Here is an 18,014-nt window from a genome sequence, read left to right as displayed (position 1 = left end):
TTTTATCTGCCTCTTCCTTTGCAAAGCATCATGGGTACCATACCTTCTGCAACAGGGCATTGTGGGAATTGTAGTCCTGACAGCAGAAAGGCAAACTATTAGGATATTGCCTCATCCCCAGGCTCACCTATTCGCTTTTGCCTAATCGCCAGAGACGGGCTGGAGCGAGCCCCGCCCCAGCCTAAAAGGAGGAGCCACTCGACCCCAGTGCCAAGAGTTGGGGGGATTCCCAGGCCCAAGTGAGAGACCAGACCTGCCACGTCTCTGGGGTGACACGTTAATCCTGAAACCTAATAACGGCAACATAAACACTAGGGCTTTCTATTATATTTCACTGTCAGATAGCCGGGCCAGGGATGCTCCGCTGCTATAAGGACTGGGAGTCAGGACTCCTGGGTTCTATTCCTAACTCTGGGAAGGGAGGGGAGGGCAGTCTAGTGGTTAGAGCGAACAGCGCTCACTAGAACTTACGAGTTTGTCCTATCAGCTCCCCTCCCAGAGCCGGGGAGAGAACCCAGGAGTCCTGGCTCCCAGCGCCCCCTGCTCTGACCCACTAGACCCCATGCCCCTCCCAGAGCTGGGGACGGAACCCAGGAGTCCTGGCTCCCAGCCCCCCTCCCCTGTCCTAACCTGCCATCTGATGGGAAGGGTGCTCGCAGGACTGAGGGTAGCTGTGTCGTTTCTCATTCCCGTCCCCCAGGAGGCACCATCCCTGCTCGTGTCCCGTGCTGGGCTCCTGATGCAAACGCCGGGCGTGCTGCCCCCCATCTGGGGGAGTCCATCAGCCAGACCCACCTGACCCCCAACTCCAGGGCCCGCGAATCCCCCCAGCTCGAGCCCCAGAGAGGGGGGGAGCTGGGGTGGGCGGGCAAGGAGCCCCCTGAGATGGGCACTAAGTGGCCGGCTGGGCAAGGGGGACAGGGAAGGGGGTAACTCACACGGGACATGGACGGGGGAAGGGGGATGGTGACCCAGACTCCGACTTTGTATCACGGGCAACGTCGTCCAGCGAGGGAAAGCTTCAGATCCCACGTAATGGACTGTGGAGTGTGACACCTGAACGAGAGAGGCAGAGAGGCAGATAGATAGATAGGGTGGAAGGGGGTAGATAGACAGAGGGATAGATGACAGGTGTGTATGGGGACAGATAGATTAGACAGAGGGGGTGTATGGGGGTAGACAGATGAGAGGTGTGTATGGGGATGGATGGATGGATAGATAGAGGGGGTGTATGGGGGTAGACAGACACATAGATGGGGTGTATGGGGTTAGATAGACACAGACAGACAGATAGATGGAGCGTACGGGGGTAGATAGATAGATGGATGAGAGGGGTGTGTGGGGGTAGACAGACACACAGACAGATAGATAGGGTGTATGAGGGTAGGCAGATGAGAGGGGTGTATGGGGGTAGATAGACACACAGACAGATAGATGGGTGTATGGGGGTAGATGGATGAGAGGGGTGTGTGGGGGTAGATAGATGGAGTGTATGGGGGTAGATGGATAGATGAGAGGGGTGTGTGGGATACAGAGGGAGTGGATGGGGTGGACAGATGGGGTGTATGGGGATAGATGGATGGATGAGGGGTGTGTGGGGATAGGGAGAGGGAGTGGATGGGGTGGACAGATGGGGGGTGGGGATGGACAGATGGGGTGTATGGGGATAGATGGATGGATCAGGGGTGTGTGGGATACAGATGGGGGGTGGGGATGGACAGATGGGGGTGGGGATGGACAGATGGGGTGTATGGGGATAGATGGATGGATCAGGGGTGTGTGGGATACAGATGGGGGGTGGGGATGGAACGATGGGGTGTATGGGGATAGATGGATGGATCAGGGGTGTGTGGGATACAGATGGGGGGTGGGGGTGGACAGATGGGGTGTATGGGGATAGATGGATGGATGAGGGGTGTGTGGGATACAGATGGGGGGTGGGGGTGGACAGATGGGGTGTATGGGGATAGATGGATGGATCAGGGGTGTGTGGGATACAGATGGGGGGCGGGGATGGACAGATGGGGGGTGGGGATGGATAGATGGGGTGTATGGGGATAGATGGATGGATGAGGGGTGTGTGGGATACAGAGGGAGTGGATGGGGGTGGACAGATGGGGTGTATGGGGATAGATGGATGGATCAGGGGTGTGTGGGATACAGATGGGGGGCGGGGATGGACAGATGGGGGGTGGGGATGGATAGATGGGGTGTATGGGGATAGATGGATGGATGAGGGGTGTGTGGGATACAGATGGGGGTGGGGATGGACAGAGGGGGTGTATGGGGATAGATGGATGGATGAGGGGTGTGTGGGATACAGAAGGGGGGTCGGCATGGAAAGATGGGGTGTATGGGGATAGATGGACGGATGAGCGGTGTGTGGGAAACAGATGGGGGGTGGGGATGGACAGATGGGGTGTATGGGGATAGATGGATGGATGAGGGGTGTGTGGGATACAGATGGGGGGTGGGGATGGATAGATGGGGTGTATGGGGATAGATGGACGGATGAGGGGTGTGTGGGATACAGATGGGAGGTGGGGGTGGATAGATGGGGTGTATGGGGATAGATGGATGGATCAGGGGTGTGTGGGATACAGATGGGGGGTGGGGATGGACAGATGGGGTGTATGGGGATAGATGGATGGATCAGGGGTGTGTGGGATACAGATGGGAGGTGGGGGTGGACAGATGGGGGGTGGGGATGGATAGATGGGGTGTATGGGGATAGATGGATGGATGAGGGGTGTGTGGGATACAGATGGGGGGGTGGATGGGGGAGGACAGATGTATTGTATGGGGATAGATGGAAGGATGAGGGGTGTGTGGGATACAGATGGGGGGGGGATGGATAGATGGGGTGTATGGGGATAGATGGATGGATGAGGGGTGTGTGGGATACAGATGGGGGGTGGGGATGGATAGATGGGGTGTATGGGGATAGATGGATGGATGAGGGGTGAGAGGGATACAGATGGGGGGTGGGGATGGACAGATGGGGTGTATGGGGATAGATGGATGGATGAGGGGTGTGTGGGAAACAGATGGGGGGTGGACAGATGGGGTGTATGGGGATAGATGGATGGATGAGGGGTGTGTGGGATACAGATGGGGGGTGGGGATGGACAGATGGGGTGTATGGGGATAGATGGATGGATGAGGGGTGTGTGGGATACAGATGGGGGGTGGGGGTGGACAGATGGGGGCGGGGCTGGACAGATTACACGGGAGGGGTGTGTGGGGCTGGACAGACAGACGGTCCATTCGTCTCAGTGTCATTTACCCCCAGGCCCAGAACCTCAGAGGAGTTTCGGGCCCGAGCTCCCGTCGAGGCCGCTGACTCCAGGGGAGCGAGTGGCCACCCAGCGCTGGGGCGCGGAGCCGGAGGGCAGGTTCCCACCGTGCCAATGGGAGTTGGGAGCCCCAGGGCCCACGTGAGACAGGCTCAGTTCGAGGGCGCGGCCTCGCAGGCCAGGGCTGGGAACCTTTTTTCTCTCAGGGGCCACTGACCCACAGAAAAAAAAAAATCATTCGCTGGCCCCACAGAGCCCCGCGGGGGGTGGGGCGCAGAGGGTCCCGGCTTTCCCTAGGGCTGCCAACTGTCTAATGGTACAAACCTGAACATCCTGGCCCCGCCCCTCTGCAGAGGCCCCGCCCCTTCCCTGCAGCCCTGCCCCCACTCACTCCAGCCCCACTCGCTCACTCTCCCCCACCCTCACTCACTGCCACCGGGCTGGGGCAGGGAGCTGGGATCCGGCTGGGGCTGCGGGCTCCGGAGTGGGGCCAGGAATGAGGGGTTCAGAGTGCGGGAGGGGGCTCAGGGGTTGGGGAGGTGCAGGCTCCGGGAGGGAGTTAGAGTGCAGAAGGGGGTCTGACCTGGGGCCAGGTAGGGATTCGGGGTGCAGGCTCTGCCCAGGGGGTGCTTACCTCCGACAGCTCCCGGTCAGGCTCCCTGCCTGCCCTGGCTCCGCACTGCTCCCGGAAGCAGCCCTGTGTCTAGCCCCTAAGCGGAGGCACCGCCCCCGCAGCTCCCATTGGCTCCAGTTCCCAGCCAATGGGAGCTGTGGAGCCAGCATGAGGCGGGGGCAACATACAGAGCTTCCCTGATCGCCCCTGTGCCTAGGGGCCGCAGGGACATGCCGGCCACTTCCAGGAGCTACACAGGGCCAACCGGACTTTTAATGGGCTGGCAACCCTAGCTTCCCCCGGCAGTGGGGCAAACAGACAAGACGAAGAGCGGGCGGGAACCAGAGGCACTGACCAGAGAAGCTACATGCCAAAGGTCACCCAGCAGGACAATGCCAGAGCCAGGGCTAGAGCCCAGGAGTCCTGGTTCCCAGCCCCCGCCCCCCCCCCCCGCTCTAACCCATTAGTCCCCACTCCCCTCCCAGAGCTGGGGAGAGAACCCAGGAGTCCTGGCTCCCAGCCCCGTCCCCCCCAACTCTAACCACTAGAACCACTCCCCTCCCAGAGCTGGGGAGAGAACCCAGGAGTCCTGGCTCCCAGCCCCCCGGCTCTAACCCACCAGACCCCACTCCCCAGAACTAGAACCACGACCCATATTTTTAACCCAGCCTCCTAATTAACGGATGGAGCCGCATGCCACGGGTGCGGGTGGATTCTCTGCCACTCGGCCTCCTTAAACGACAACCCAGCATCTCACTCGAGCTCGCCCACCAGCTATGGGCTGGATGCGGGAATCACCGGGCGAGATTCTCTGCTCTGTAAGTCAGATCACGATGGTCCCTCCTGGCCGTGTCATCTCTCAACCTATTCATCTGCCACCAGTGCCCTGAGAGCCCCTGTGGCTCATACTCAGCTGCGTCAAGGTTAGACTCCACCTATGAACCCCCCAGCAAAGCTACAACCTACCCCCTCCATCGTCCGTTCTGAGCCTGAACATCCATGAAACCTCCACCCCCATGGACCCCATGGCTCTGAAGACACGTGATCCCTTGCCCAATACTTCCCTACAGAGCCGTGCTTCCTACGCTACAACTAACCCCATAACTAGGACCACCGCCTCCTGCCGTCCCCCTCTATAGCCGTGGCCAACCACGGACCCGCCATCTCCCCGCCCCACCCCGCCCCGCCCGCTCATGCGTGGAGTTTCTGGTGGGTCTGGAGGTGGGTCCGAGCCCGGAAGCTCTTCCCGCACTGGGCGCAGGGGTACGGGCGCTCCCCGGTGTGGATCCGCAGGTGCTGCCGGAGGTTGGAGCTGGCGGTGAAGCCTTTGCCGCAGTGGGGGCAGGGGAAGGGCCTCTCTCCGGTGTGGGAGCGCTGGTGGATGAGGAGGTGGGTGCTGACGGCAAAGGCCTTGCCGCACTGGCCGCACCGGTACGGCTTCTCACCGCGGTGAGTCCGCTGGTGCTGGGCCAGGTTGGAGCGGCGGCTGAAGGCCCTGCCGCACTGGCCGCAGCGGTGCGGCTTCTCGCCGGAATGGGCCCGCTGGTGCCGGGTCAGGTTGGAGCGCAGGCCGAAGCACCGCCCGCACTGCGCGCACTGGTGGGGCCTCTCCTCGCTGTGGCTGCGCCGGTGCTGGGCCAGCTTGGCGGCCTCGGCGAAGCCGGCCCCACACTCGGCGCAGCGGTACGGCCGCTCCTCCGTGTGCCCCCGCAGGTGCACCAGCAGGTGGGAGCTGATGCTGTATGCCTTGCCGCAGACGCCGCAGCGGTAGGGGCGCTCGTCCGTGTGCCCGCGCCGGTGCCGGGCCAGCTGGGAGCGGGCGGCGAAGGTTTGGCCGCAGACGGCACAGGAGTGGGGCTCACCGGGCGCATGGCAGGCCCGGCGGTGCTGAGCCAGCCGCCGGGCGTGGCGAAAGGCCCGCCCGCAGTCGGTGCACCGGTGCAGCTCAGCGCCACGGTGAGTCTCCTGGTGACGCTGGAGATTGGCCTTCTGGCTGAAGCCGCGGCCACACTGGGTGCACCGGTGGGGCCGCTCGCCCGTGTGGGTCAGCTGGTGCTTCACCAGGTTCGACCGCTCGCCGAACCATTTGCCGCACTGCGGGCACTGGTGGGGCTTCTTGGCCAGGTGACTCTTGCTGTGCTGAGCCAGGGCCGAGGCGGTCACGTAGGCCCTGCCACAGTCAGTGCAGCGGTGAGGCCTGTCGGGCAGGTGGGCCTGGCGGTGCCGGTTGAGGGTGGAGCTCTGGCCAAAGGACTTGCCACAATCCGGGCACCCATAGGGGCGCTCGCCCGTGTGGGTGCGTTGGTGCTTGACGCAGGACGAGCTGCGGGAGAAGGCTTTGCCGCATTCGCCGCAGCGGTACGGGCGCTCCCGGCAAGGAGGAGCAGGAGGAGTTACCGGCTTGGTGGCGTCATCCTCCTCGGCCTTGGAGATAGGGAAAGGCATCCGGGTCAAGGGTTCCCCTTGGGCTTTCACATCAACGTCCCCGTTGAAAGGCTCCATCTTGGCCACGATCATCCATGTTGCATGTCCCTCTTGGGTCGTCATGTCAACGTCCCCATTGGGTGGCACCATTTTGTGGTCTTCATCCTCCTCCTCAGCCATAGGGATGGCTAATGGCATCAAAGTCAAGTGTTCCGCTTGGGTCTTCATGTCAACATCCTGGGAGCAAGGCACCATCTTGGCCATGGTCATCCATGTTAAATGTCCCCCTTGGGCCATCGCGTAAACAGACCCTTTGGGTGGCAGCATGCTGGTGTCTTCGGCCTCCTCCTCAGTCTTAGGGACAGGCAATGAATCTGAGGCCACACGTCCCGGCTGGCCCACACCAGAAACGTCCAAGTTTGGAGGTATCATCTTGGCCATCGTCATCCATGGTGAACGTCCCCCTTGTGCCTTCATGGCAACTTCCCCATTGAAAGGCCCCATCTTGACAGTCTCCTCCTCCTCTTCGACCTTAGGGACAGTCGGTGAGACAGAGGCTGAACGTCCCCATTGGCCCTTCCCAGGAATGTCAATATTGGGAGTCAACATCGATACTGCATGCCCCCGGGTGGCCTCCACAACAACATCCCCTCTGAGACACGCCATCTTGGCGACTTCCTCCTCCTCCGTCTTGGGGCCGGTCAATGACACGGAGGTCAGGCCTCCCTCTTGGGCCTTTCCAGGAACGTCCCCAATTGGTGACGCCATCTTAGCAGATCTGTTGTCCTCCTCGGGCTGACATTTGGACCCAGGACCTGAGGAACAAGCAAGGGGGTGCTGAGTACAAGGGCCGCCAGAGAACGCCGGCCACGCACTGACACCGTCATGGGAGCTTCCTGCTCCTCAGCCCATGCACCAGAGTCTGGTGACAGCAGGAGAGAGACATTGCACTGGGGATGGTTCTGCTCATGCTCCCTGGCGACCCAGGACGCATGGGGGGCTCTGTCTGGAGAGAGGTGGTACCAATTGGGGACTGTGTGTCTTAGAGAGGAGACGGAAAGGAAGACATGATACGCCTTGGTCCATCCATCTTCCTACCCATCCATCCACGCACATAGCCAATTCACCTATCTCCATACGCACTTCTCTGTCCATGTATCCATCCAACCCCCAAACAATCCATCCATCCCCACCACACCTATCCATGTATCGATCCCCATCCATCCCTCATCTATCCATCCATCCCCCCCCGCCTCTCTATCCATGTATCGATCCCCATCCATCCCCCATCTATCCATCCATCCCCCCCACACCTCTCTATCCATGTATCGATCCCCATCTATCCATCCATCCCCCCCACACCTCTCTATCCATGTATCTATCCCCATCCATCCCCCATCTATCCATCCATCCCCCCCACCTCTCTATCCATGTATCTATCCCCATCCATCCCCCATCGATCCATCCATCCCCCACACCTCTCTATCCATGTATCGATCCCCATCCAACCCCCAAACAATCCATCCATCCCCCTCCCACCTCTCTATCCATGTATCGATCCCCATCCATCCCCCATCTATCCATCCATCCCCCCCACACCTCTCTATCCATGTATCGATCCCCATCCATCCCCCATCTATCCATCCATCCCCCCCACACCTCTCTATCCATGTATCGATCCCCATCCCTCCCCCATCTATCCATCCATCCCCCCCACCTCTCTATCCATGTATCGATCCCCATCCATCCCCCATCTATCCCCCCACGCCTCTCTATCCATGTATCTATCCCCATCCATCCCCCATCTATCCCCCCACGCCTCTCTATCCATGTATCTATCCCCATCTATCCCTCATCTATCCATCCATCCCCCCCGCCTCTCTATCCATGTATCTATCCCCATCTATCCCTCATCTATCCATCCATCCCCCCCGCCTCTCTATCCATGTATCGATCCCCATCCATCCCCCATCTATCCATCCATCCCCCCCACACCTCTCTATCCATGTATCGATCCCCATCCATCCCCCATCTATCCATCCATCCCCCCCACACCTCTCTATCCATGTATCGATCCCCATCCATCCCCCATCTATCCCCCCACGCCTCTCTATCCATGTATCTATCCCCATCTATCCCTCATCTATCCATCCATCCCCCCCGCCTCTCTATCCATGTATCTATCCCCATCTATCCCTCATCTATCCATCCATCCCCCCCGCCTCTCTATCCATGTATCGATCCCCATCCATCCCCCATCTATCCATCCATCCCCCCCACACCTCTCTATCCATGTATCGATCCCCATCCATCCCCCATCTATCCATCCATCCCCCCCACACCTCTCTATCCATGTATCGATCCCCATCCATCCCCCATCTATCCATCCACCCCCCCCACACCTCTCTATCCATGTATCTATCCCCATCTATCCCTCATCTATCCATCCACCCCCCCCACACCTCTCTATCCATGTATCTATCCCCATCCATCCCCCATCTATCCATCCATCCCCCCCACACCTCTCTATCCATGTATCGATCCCCATCTATCCATCCATCCCCCCCGCCTCTCTATCCATGTATCTATCCCCATCCATCCCTCATCTATCCATCCATCACCCCCACACCTCTCTATCCATTTATTGATCCCCATCCATCCCCCCATCTCTCTATCCATCCCCCCCACACCTCTCTATCCATGTACTATCCCCATCCATCCCCCATCTATCCATCCATCCCCCCACACCTCTCTATCCATGTATCGATCCCCATCCATCCCCCATCCATCCATCCATCCCCCCACACCTCTCTATCCATGTATCGATCCCCATCTATCCCCCATCCATCCATCCATCCCCCCCACACCTCTCTATCCATGTATCTATCCCCATCCATCCCCCATCTATCCATCCATCCCCCCCGCCTCTCTATCCATGTATCTATCCCCATCTATCCCTCATCTATCCATCCATCCCCCCCGCCTCTCTATCCATGTATCGATCCCCATCTATCCATCCATCCCCCCACACCTCTCTATCCATGTATCGATCCCCATCCATCCCCCATCTATCCATCCATCCCCCCCACACCTCTCTATCCATGTATCGATCCCCATCCATCCCCCATCCATCCATCCATCCCCCCACACCTCTCTATCCATGTATCGATCCCCATCCATCCCCCATCTATCCCCCCACACCTCTCTATCCATTTATTGATCCCCATCCATCCCCCACATCTATCCATCCATCCCCCACACACCTCTCTATCCATGTACTATCCCCATCCATCCCCCATCTATCCACCCACCCCCCCACACCTCTCTATCCATGTATCGATCCCCATCCATCCCCCATCTATCCATCCATCCCCCCCACACCTCTCTATCCATGTATCGATCCCCATCCATCCCCCATCTATCCCCCCACGCCTCTCTATCCATGTATCTATCCCCATCCATCCCCCCATCTATCCATCCATCCCCCCCACACCTCTCTATCCATGTATCGATCCCCATCCATCCCCCATCTATCCATCCATCCCCCCCACACCTCTCTATCCATGTATCGATCCCCATCCATCCCCCATCTATCCATCCATCCCCCCCACACCTCTCTATCCATGTATCGATCCCCATCTATCCCTCATCTATCCATCCATCCCCCCCACACCTCTCTATCCATGTATCGATCCCCATCGATCCATCCATCCCCCACACCTCTCTATCCATGTATCGATCCCCATCCATCCCCCATCTATCCATCCATCCCCCCCACGCCTCTCTATCCATGTATCGATCCCCATCCATCCCCCATCTATCCATCCATCCCCCCCACACCTCTCTATCCATGTATCGATCCCCATCTATCCCTCATCTATCCATCCATCCCCCCCACACCTCTCTATCCATGTATCGATCCCCATCGATCCATCCATCCCCCACACCTCTCTATCCATGTATCTATCCCCATCCATCCCCCATCTATCCATCCATCCCCCCCACGCCTCTCTATCCATGTATCGATCCCCATCCATCCCTCCATCTATCCATCCATCCATCCCCCCCCCACGCCTCTCTATCCATGTACTATCCCCATCCATCCCCCCATCTATCCATCCATCCCCCCGCCTCTCTATCCATGTATCGATCCCCATCCATCCCCCATCTATCCACCCATCCCCCCCACGCCTCTCTATCCATGTATCTATCCCCATCCATCCCTCCATCTATCCATCCATCCCCCCCACGCCTCTCTATCCATGTACTATCCCCATCCATCCCCCATCTATCTCCCCAACACCTCTCTATCCATGTATCTATCCCCATCCATCCCCCCATCTCTCCAACCATCCCCCCAACGGTCTCTCCCCCCCATATACTCCTCTGTCCCCACAAACCTTTTCATCTCTCTGTCCACAGACATGCACCCCTCGCCCTATCCGTCCCCCCGCCCACGACTCTATGTAGCTATCCCATCCATCCCCACACACCTCTCTCTCTATCCCCCCCCCACATCTATCTATCCCCATACACCGATGGATCCATCTATCATCCCAATACGCCCCCTTTCTCTGTCTATCCTCCATGCCCACCTCTCTTAATACACCCCCCCCCCCATACACCACATTTATTTGTCCATACGGATTCCTCTACCCACTAACCCTGCTGGGTTCCTCTTCCCAGCCCCCCACCCTGGCACCTCCTCACTGGAGTGTGGGGGCTCACAGCCCCCTTCTCTGCCACCCTGCCCCCCACCCCGGGGGCTCCGTACCCCAACACCCCTGCACCTTGCCGGGACTCGGGGAGCAGGACGGATAGAGGGTGTCCACTGGGATCGACAGCGCGAGGAAGGGGTGTGGGGGCAGCTAGGCATGAATGGGACGGCTGGATGGATAGATCCAGGACAGGTGTGGGGATGGACGAGATGTATGGGCACAGAGGGGTGCGGGGATGGGGGGGGACAAGGGGTGTGGGGAGGGAGGGATCGGGACGGGGGTGCAGAGAGGCAGTGATGGGAACAGGGGGCCACAGGGAGGAAGGGGTGGGGACAGAGGGGGCGCGGGGAGGGAGCGATGGGGATGGGGGGCGCGGGGAAGGAGGGATGGGGACGGGAGGGTGCAGGATGGGGACGGAGAGGGAGGGACGGGGACAAGGGGTGCAGGGGGACAGAGGTGCAGGGAAGGAAGGATGGGGACAGGGGTGCGGGGACGGGGGGAGGGAAGGATGCGGACAGGGGTGTGAGGAGGTGGTGCAGGGGGACCACAGGGAGAGAGAGAGAGATTGGGGGTGCGGGGAGGGAGGGATGGGGGTGTGGGGATGCGGTTCGGAGGGTGTGGGGAGGGAGTTCGGGGGGAGGGGGGAAGGAGGGATGCAGAGGGGGGTGCGGGGATGGGGTGCAGGGGGACAGAGGGGTGTGGGATGGGGTGCAGGGGGAGGGGGGTGCGGGGAGGGGGGATGGGTTTTGGGGGGTGCGGGATGGGAAGCAGGGGGACAGAGGGGTGCGGGATGGGGTGCACGGGGACGGGGATGGGGTTCGGGTGGACGGGGAGGGGTTACAAGGGGACAGGGGTGCGGGATGGAGTGCAGGGGGACGGGGTTCGGGGGGGACGGGGAGGGGTTACAAGGGGATGGGGGTGCGGGATGGGGTGCAGGGGGACGGGGTTCGGGGGGGAGGGGGAGGGTTACAAGGGGACGGGGGTGGGGGAGGGGGAGCAGAGGTTCGGGGGTGCGGGATGCGGAGCAGGGGAACAGAGGGGTGCGGGATGGGGTGCAGGGGGACGGGGATGGGGTTCGGGGGGACAGGGAGGGGTTACAAGGGGACGGGGGTGCGGGATGGGGAGCAAAGGTTCGGGGGTGCGGGATGCGGAGCAGGGGGACAGAGGGGTGCGGGATGGGGTGCAGGGGGACGGGGTTCGGGGGGGCCGGGGGGGGGTTACAAGGGGAAGGGGGTGCGGGATGGGGTGCAGGGGGACGGTGTTCGGGGGGGACGGGGAGGGGTTACAAGGGGACGGGGGTGCGGGATGGGGTGCAGGGGGACAGAGGGGTGCGGGATGGGGTGCAGGGGGACGGGGATGGGGTTCGGGGGGACGGGGGTGCGGGATGGGAAGCAGGGGGACAAAGAGGTGCGGGATGGGGTGCAGGGGGACGGGGATGGGGTTCGGGGGGGACGGGGAGGGGTTACAAGGGGACGGGGGTGCGGGATGGGGAGCAGAGGTTCGGGGGTGCGGGATGCGGAGCAGGGGGACAGAGGGGTGCGGGATGGGGAACTGAGGTTCGGGGGTGCGGGATGCGGAGCAGGGGGACACAGGGGTGCGGGATGGGGAGCTGAGGTTCGGGGGTGCGGGATGCGGAGCAGGTGGACAGAGGGGTGCGGGATGGGGTGCAGGGGGACGGGGATGGGGTTCGGGGGGACGGGGAGGGGTTACAAGGGGAAGGGGGTTCGGGAAGGGGAGCTGAGGTTCGGGGGTGCGGGATGCGGAGCAGGGGGACAGAGGGGTGCGGGATGGGGTGCAGGGGGACGGGGATGGGGTTCGGGGGGGACGGGGTGGGGTTACAAGGGGACGGGGGTGCGGGATGGGGAGCTGAGGTTCGGGGGTGCGGGATGCGGAGCAGGGGGACAGAGGGGTGCGGGATGGGGTGCAGGGGGACGGGGATGGGGTTCGGGGGGACGGGGAGGGGTTACAAGGGGACGGGGGTGCGGGATGGGGAGCTGAGGTTCGGGGGTGCGGGATGCGGAGCAGACGGACGGCGGGGGCTCACCCCGGCACCCACCGGCCCTGGGTGCCCCGTCCCCGGCCGGGCGGGTGGCAGCGGCAGCCGGCTCCGTGCGCAGGGGTCCCGGCTCCATGCAGCGACCCCCCCGCTCCCCTCCGACGCGCCGCCGCTTGGGGGGCAGGAAGCAGCCGATAAAGACCGCCCCCCCCTTGCAAAGCACCATGGGGAGTGTAGTCTCCCCGGCACGTGAAGTGAGGGTGGGAGGGGCTGTCCCAGGGCTTGCTGTGTCCATTGAACCCAGGAGTCCCGGCTCCCAGGCCCGCCCCCCCGCTCTAACCCACTAGACCCCACGCCCCTCCCAGGGTGGGGGACAGAACCCAGGAGTCCTGGCTCCCCGTGTGTTCAGCCTTTCACAACTGTGCCCAGCCAGGGACTCCAGTGCTGCGAGCTTCCCCACAGCAGTGCCCCAAGCCCAGCTCGGGCTTCTCTCCGCCGCCAGGGCCTACCTAGCCCCGTATCCCGCCCCCTCCCTGCTGCCAAAATCAGCCCCACCGCCCTATCGCCCAGCAGTCGGTACAAGTTACTGCAGAGAAAACTGCAAAGTGCCCCACTAGGGATCAGTCCGGGAAGAACCTCCCCATAGAGGAAAATGTATTCCCAAACCCCATATTTCAAGCTTGGTTTAGGCCCAGAATTCCCCTGCGAGAAGCCTTGGCTAGTTTGCTAATCCTGGCCCTTACAAATGTGGGTGCTCTGGCTGCCTATATGAAATTCCCAGTCCTGGGAATCTTGCGACAGCTCATCATGTGGAGGTGAGTTCCGCAGGTTAACGGCCTGCTCCGCTCCCCTGGGATCTTCTGCTCAGTAACACACACAGTCCGGTTTCCATCTAGCAGAGGGCAGCCCTGCTCACTCGCTCCCCACACACAATGCAGGATACATACACGTATTGTTTCTTCGCCGAAAATCACTTGCACCCATTTTCTACACGGGTGAGGAGGGAAAGTCCAAAAACAACTGGAGGGGATCAGGCGCGTGTGTGCGTGTGTCCAGGGCCTCACAAAACCTTAATCCGCCTCTGAATAAATGTCGTTTTAAACACACACCCCATAGTCATATTTCTAATCCGTCTCACACACAAACACACGCAGAATTTGCATTTGAATCCGACGGTGTCACATACATAGCCTTGGCAGTGTTCGATTTGTACTCTTTTATAATTTAGGCGGACAGCAATATTTATTTTTATGCCTTTTTTTTTTATCAGTTTAAACGGTGGGTTGTATAACATTTCGGGGTTTAAGCTTTTCCTCCCCCCCAATTTGTATCGATTTAAATTTTTACAGTTGCGGGAAATGATGGAAGAGATCGGGGCAGGGCGGGGGGGGGGTCAGAGAATAATTATTTAATGACAGGAGCTGGTGAGATTCAAAAAGTTCAGGCTTTGTCACCATTACTACACAGTCAACACCGTGTCTCAAAAGCTCCTGAAATCAAACGCTCGTGAGTTCTCTGGCCGCGTTTTCCTCACTTTGCCTCGCTGCAAATTTTGATTATCGCCGGAAATAGTTTGGGGGCTGTGGGTGGATACGGTGAAGTTGACATTTACCGATAAATATCAAATCCTCGCAATGTCTAGACAGTATCAGAGGGGTAGCCGTGTTCGTCTGGATCTGTAAAAGCAGCAAAGAATGTTGCTTTTAATGTCTAGACAGACGCACTCTGCACAGGGCCGATGAGAGAGGGGGACGCCGGGACGAATTACCAGGGCCCGGCCGTCCAGACGGGGGCCCAGGGCCTGGCTTCGTTGGCCCCGTTTAGCTGGCCCGAGCCCGCTCTCAGCGGCCCTGACTCCGCATTCTCGCCTCACACACATACACCATTGATAGTTTTAAGCACACGCATGTTATAATCCTAATCTCTCTCCCCCCCACACAAATAACTCACCTTTGGACTCCGGCACCCAGACACAGTGTATGTTTAATCACACGTCTGCACACTTCACATGGCTCTTCACACACAGGCCTGGGGGGGGGGGGGGGGTTGTTGCTTGTCCATTATTCCTGGCTGCCCATCGTCACTGTGTCTGGGCGCCTTCTGGGTAAAATCTACAGCACATGCAGAACACCTAGAATCATAGAATCTCAGGGTTGGAAGGGACCTCAGGAGGTATCTAGTCCAACCCCCTGCTCAAAGCAGGACCAACCCCAACTAAATCATCCCAGCCAGGGCTTTGTCAAGCCTGACCTTAAAAACCTCTAAGGAAGGAGATTCCACCACCTCCCTAGGTAACCCATTCCAGTGCTTCACCACCCTCCTAGGGAAATAGTGTTTCCTAATATCCAGCCTAGACCTCCCCCACCGCAACTTGAGACCATTGCTCCTTGTTCTGTCATCTGCCACCACTGAGAACAGTCTAGATCCATCCTCTTTGGAACCCCCTTTCAGGTAGTTGAAGGCTGCGATCAAATCCCCCCTCACTCTTCTCTTCTGCAGACTAAACAACGCCAGCTAGATAGAAACCTGCTAGATTTCACACAGCCTCTGGCCCGGCTAAGTTTTGGGGATGAAAGCCCTGCGAGCGGCACGCTTTGGGGGTGGTGTGAGCGTTGCTCGATTGATTTGCTTAGTGAGACAAGGTGGGCGAGGGACTATCTTCTATTGGAGCAGCTTCTGCTGGCGAGAGAGAGACCAGCATCTGAGCTTAGACCGAGCTCGAGGGTTATTGGCTTGGGGTTATTTTCAGGGAGTTTTGGAATATATGGGACAGCAAGATGGATGTCATATTTGTGTGTGTGAGAGAGAGCCAGAGAGACCAGCAAGCTGCCCCCTGTTGGTGGACAATCACAGGTGTGTGTGTGTGTGTGTGTGTGTGTGTACGTACACACACATTACAGGTGAATCCTGCCCCATTGCACTCAATGGGAGTTTTGCCCCAGATCTCCGGGCACAGATACACACTAACACACTCCAACATTCTTGATGTTTCTCTTAGAAAAACTTTTAACAAACACCTCCCCTCTACCAACAAAAAAGCCCGAGTCCTCCGTCGTCACCCACAGGCTGGTTACATTCCTAGAATACAGGGCAAAGGCATTTACCACACACTGCTCCTTCACAGAGCTAAAAAGGAGACAGTCACTAGGCGACAAATGCTACCATGACATGAATCACACACACAGATAAACCAGTCATTTCCAGCAGCTTAACCACACTTCTTCGCGTGCTGCGAGTGGAGGCTTTACCCCGCAGAGTAGTGAATGTTGAGCCCTGAGTCTATAGAGGAGTGCAAGAGACACTAGATTGTAATGAGACAGACAAGTCGACAGATAGAAGCGAGGGGGGCTGGATAGGTAGAAACACCACAATCTGAGATTAGATAGATAGATAGATAGATAGATAGATAGATAGATAGATAGATAGATAGATAGATAGATAGAGGGGGTGTATGGGGATGGATGGATGGAGGGAGGGGGTGGATGGAAGGATGGATGGATGGAGGGGGAGTGTATGGGGATGGAGGGATGGATGGATGGGGGGTGTATGGGGATGGATGGAGGGGGTGGATGGGGATAGGGAGAGAGTCAGAGTGTACAGCTAGACAGACCAGAATCTAACGAGACAGACAGACGGACAGACACATTGTGCATTACTGAGAGGAGGACAGAATTCGTGTAGCGACTGTAACCCACGACTCGCTGTCAGAGCAAATGGAAAATGTCCAGATCAGCCGGGCGGCGCTGGACGCCCAGCTCAGACGCGCGTTGCCCCAGAGCAACGTTGGCAAACGAGTGATCCATGAGCACCCAGCTCCTCGAGGCGGCACGGCGCCCTAGGCCGCAGGTCTGGCCCCCGAGAACGGAGAATCTCCTAGACGATCGCACACTTCCAGGCTACATTGAGCTGGCTTTTCTTTCCTAAAGCCCAGCTTTGTTTTTATTAACGTCATTCCCGTAACAGGCAGAAAACCCACCAGCATCGCTGCAAATCCGCCAAGTGCTCCTTTGAGGTTGTACAACGCCGGCCTCCGGGGGGCAACTTGCATTAGATGGGGCACGGGCCCTTCAAGGCGCAGTACCCCTCCTGGCCACCAGTAGTGCTAGACCGGCCCCGTCCCTGGGAGCTGCAATACACGCGGGACACCAGTGGGGTGGGAGAAGGATGTCTGTCTCAGCAGAGCAGGGCTGTAGGCAGCGGACAGAAAGCCTAGAGCAGGAAATATAGGGCTCAGTTAGGGGTCATTCGATTCAGCCCCACAGAGGTAGAGAACTAGACTGGTTTTGATGGTCCGGCTGGCTTCCTTTATCCCCAGCACCTGCTTCAGGGCCAGGCTGGCCTCCAGTGATTTTTGGAAGAGGGTGAAATTCTGCTTCCTGTTCACCCCAGACATCACAAATTCCCGGTGACCAGTTCATTGGCTGGAGGAAATTGGCCAGTTTAGGTTGACGTGGCATGGGGACAACAGAGAAGGTCATTCTCTCCAGACACTATCCATATCAGGGCATCATTCTCCCTGGCCCATTGCCTCATGGGAGAGAGAGAAGCTGGGGGAAATCTTAGCTTCATTGTCTTTGCTCTAGTGATGCAAAAGCTGGAATCTCAACTTTTCTCCTCCAAAGGTCAGGGAAGATTCTCATCAACATTTGAAATGTCCACAAACAACTTGCAACATTTCAACCTTTTTCCATCAAAATGTCAAATGTGGTTGATTGCAACATTTCCCCCCCCAAAATTCAGAATCTCAGAACATCTCAAACGTTCACATTTCTCATCCACCTTCCAAACGTCCATCTTCTCGATGAGCATTTTGAACGGCATTGAATTTTTTTCACTCTCCATTGAAACTTCTAGTGAAATTTTTCATCCATTTCAAATTCCAAGAAAATATTTTTGACATTTCAAATTTTGATATTTCTTTTCCATCCAGATCTCATTGTAATATTTTCATCAGAAATTGAATTGAC

General features: G+C 58.5%; 1 protein-coding gene across 1 annotated transcript; it reads right to left on the bottom strand.

Moving 5' to 3' along the window:
- Positions 1 to 5,100: 5,100 nt before the first annotated feature.
- Positions 5,101 to 13,219, bottom strand: LOC123369230 (zinc finger protein 497-like). Its single transcript, XM_045014586.1, has 2 exons — positions 13,108 to 13,219; positions 5,101 to 7,148 (listed from the first exon to the last, which is right to left on the bottom strand). Exons 1-2 carry the CDS (start codon positions 13,181 to 13,183, stop codon positions 5,101 to 5,103), a joined length of 2,124 nt encoding a protein of 707 aa, XP_044870521.1. The 5' UTR covers positions 13,184 to 13,219.
- Positions 13,220 to 18,014: the final 4,795 nt, after the last annotated feature.

The sequence above is a fragment of the Mauremys mutica genome, chromosome 4 (assembly GCF_020497125.1).
Source record: "Mauremys mutica isolate MM-2020 ecotype Southern chromosome 4, ASM2049712v1, whole genome shotgun sequence".
Lineage (NCBI taxonomy): Eukaryota > Metazoa > Chordata > Testudines > Geoemydidae > Mauremys > Mauremys mutica.
Note: the sequence above shows the minus strand (reverse complement) of the source record. Positions and strands in the feature narration are given on the sequence as shown.

Bases quoted from the DNA above. Each gene is read 5' to 3' on its own strand.
- LOC123369230 (XM_045014586.1), bottom strand. From the start codon at position 13,183: ATGGAGCCGGGACCCCTGCGCACGGAGCCGGCTGCCGCTGCCACCCGC. The intron at 7,149-13,107 runs GTGGGTGCCGGG...CTTGTTCCTCAG, and splicing joins GGACGGGGCACCCAGGGCCG to GTCCTGGGTCCAAATGTCAG.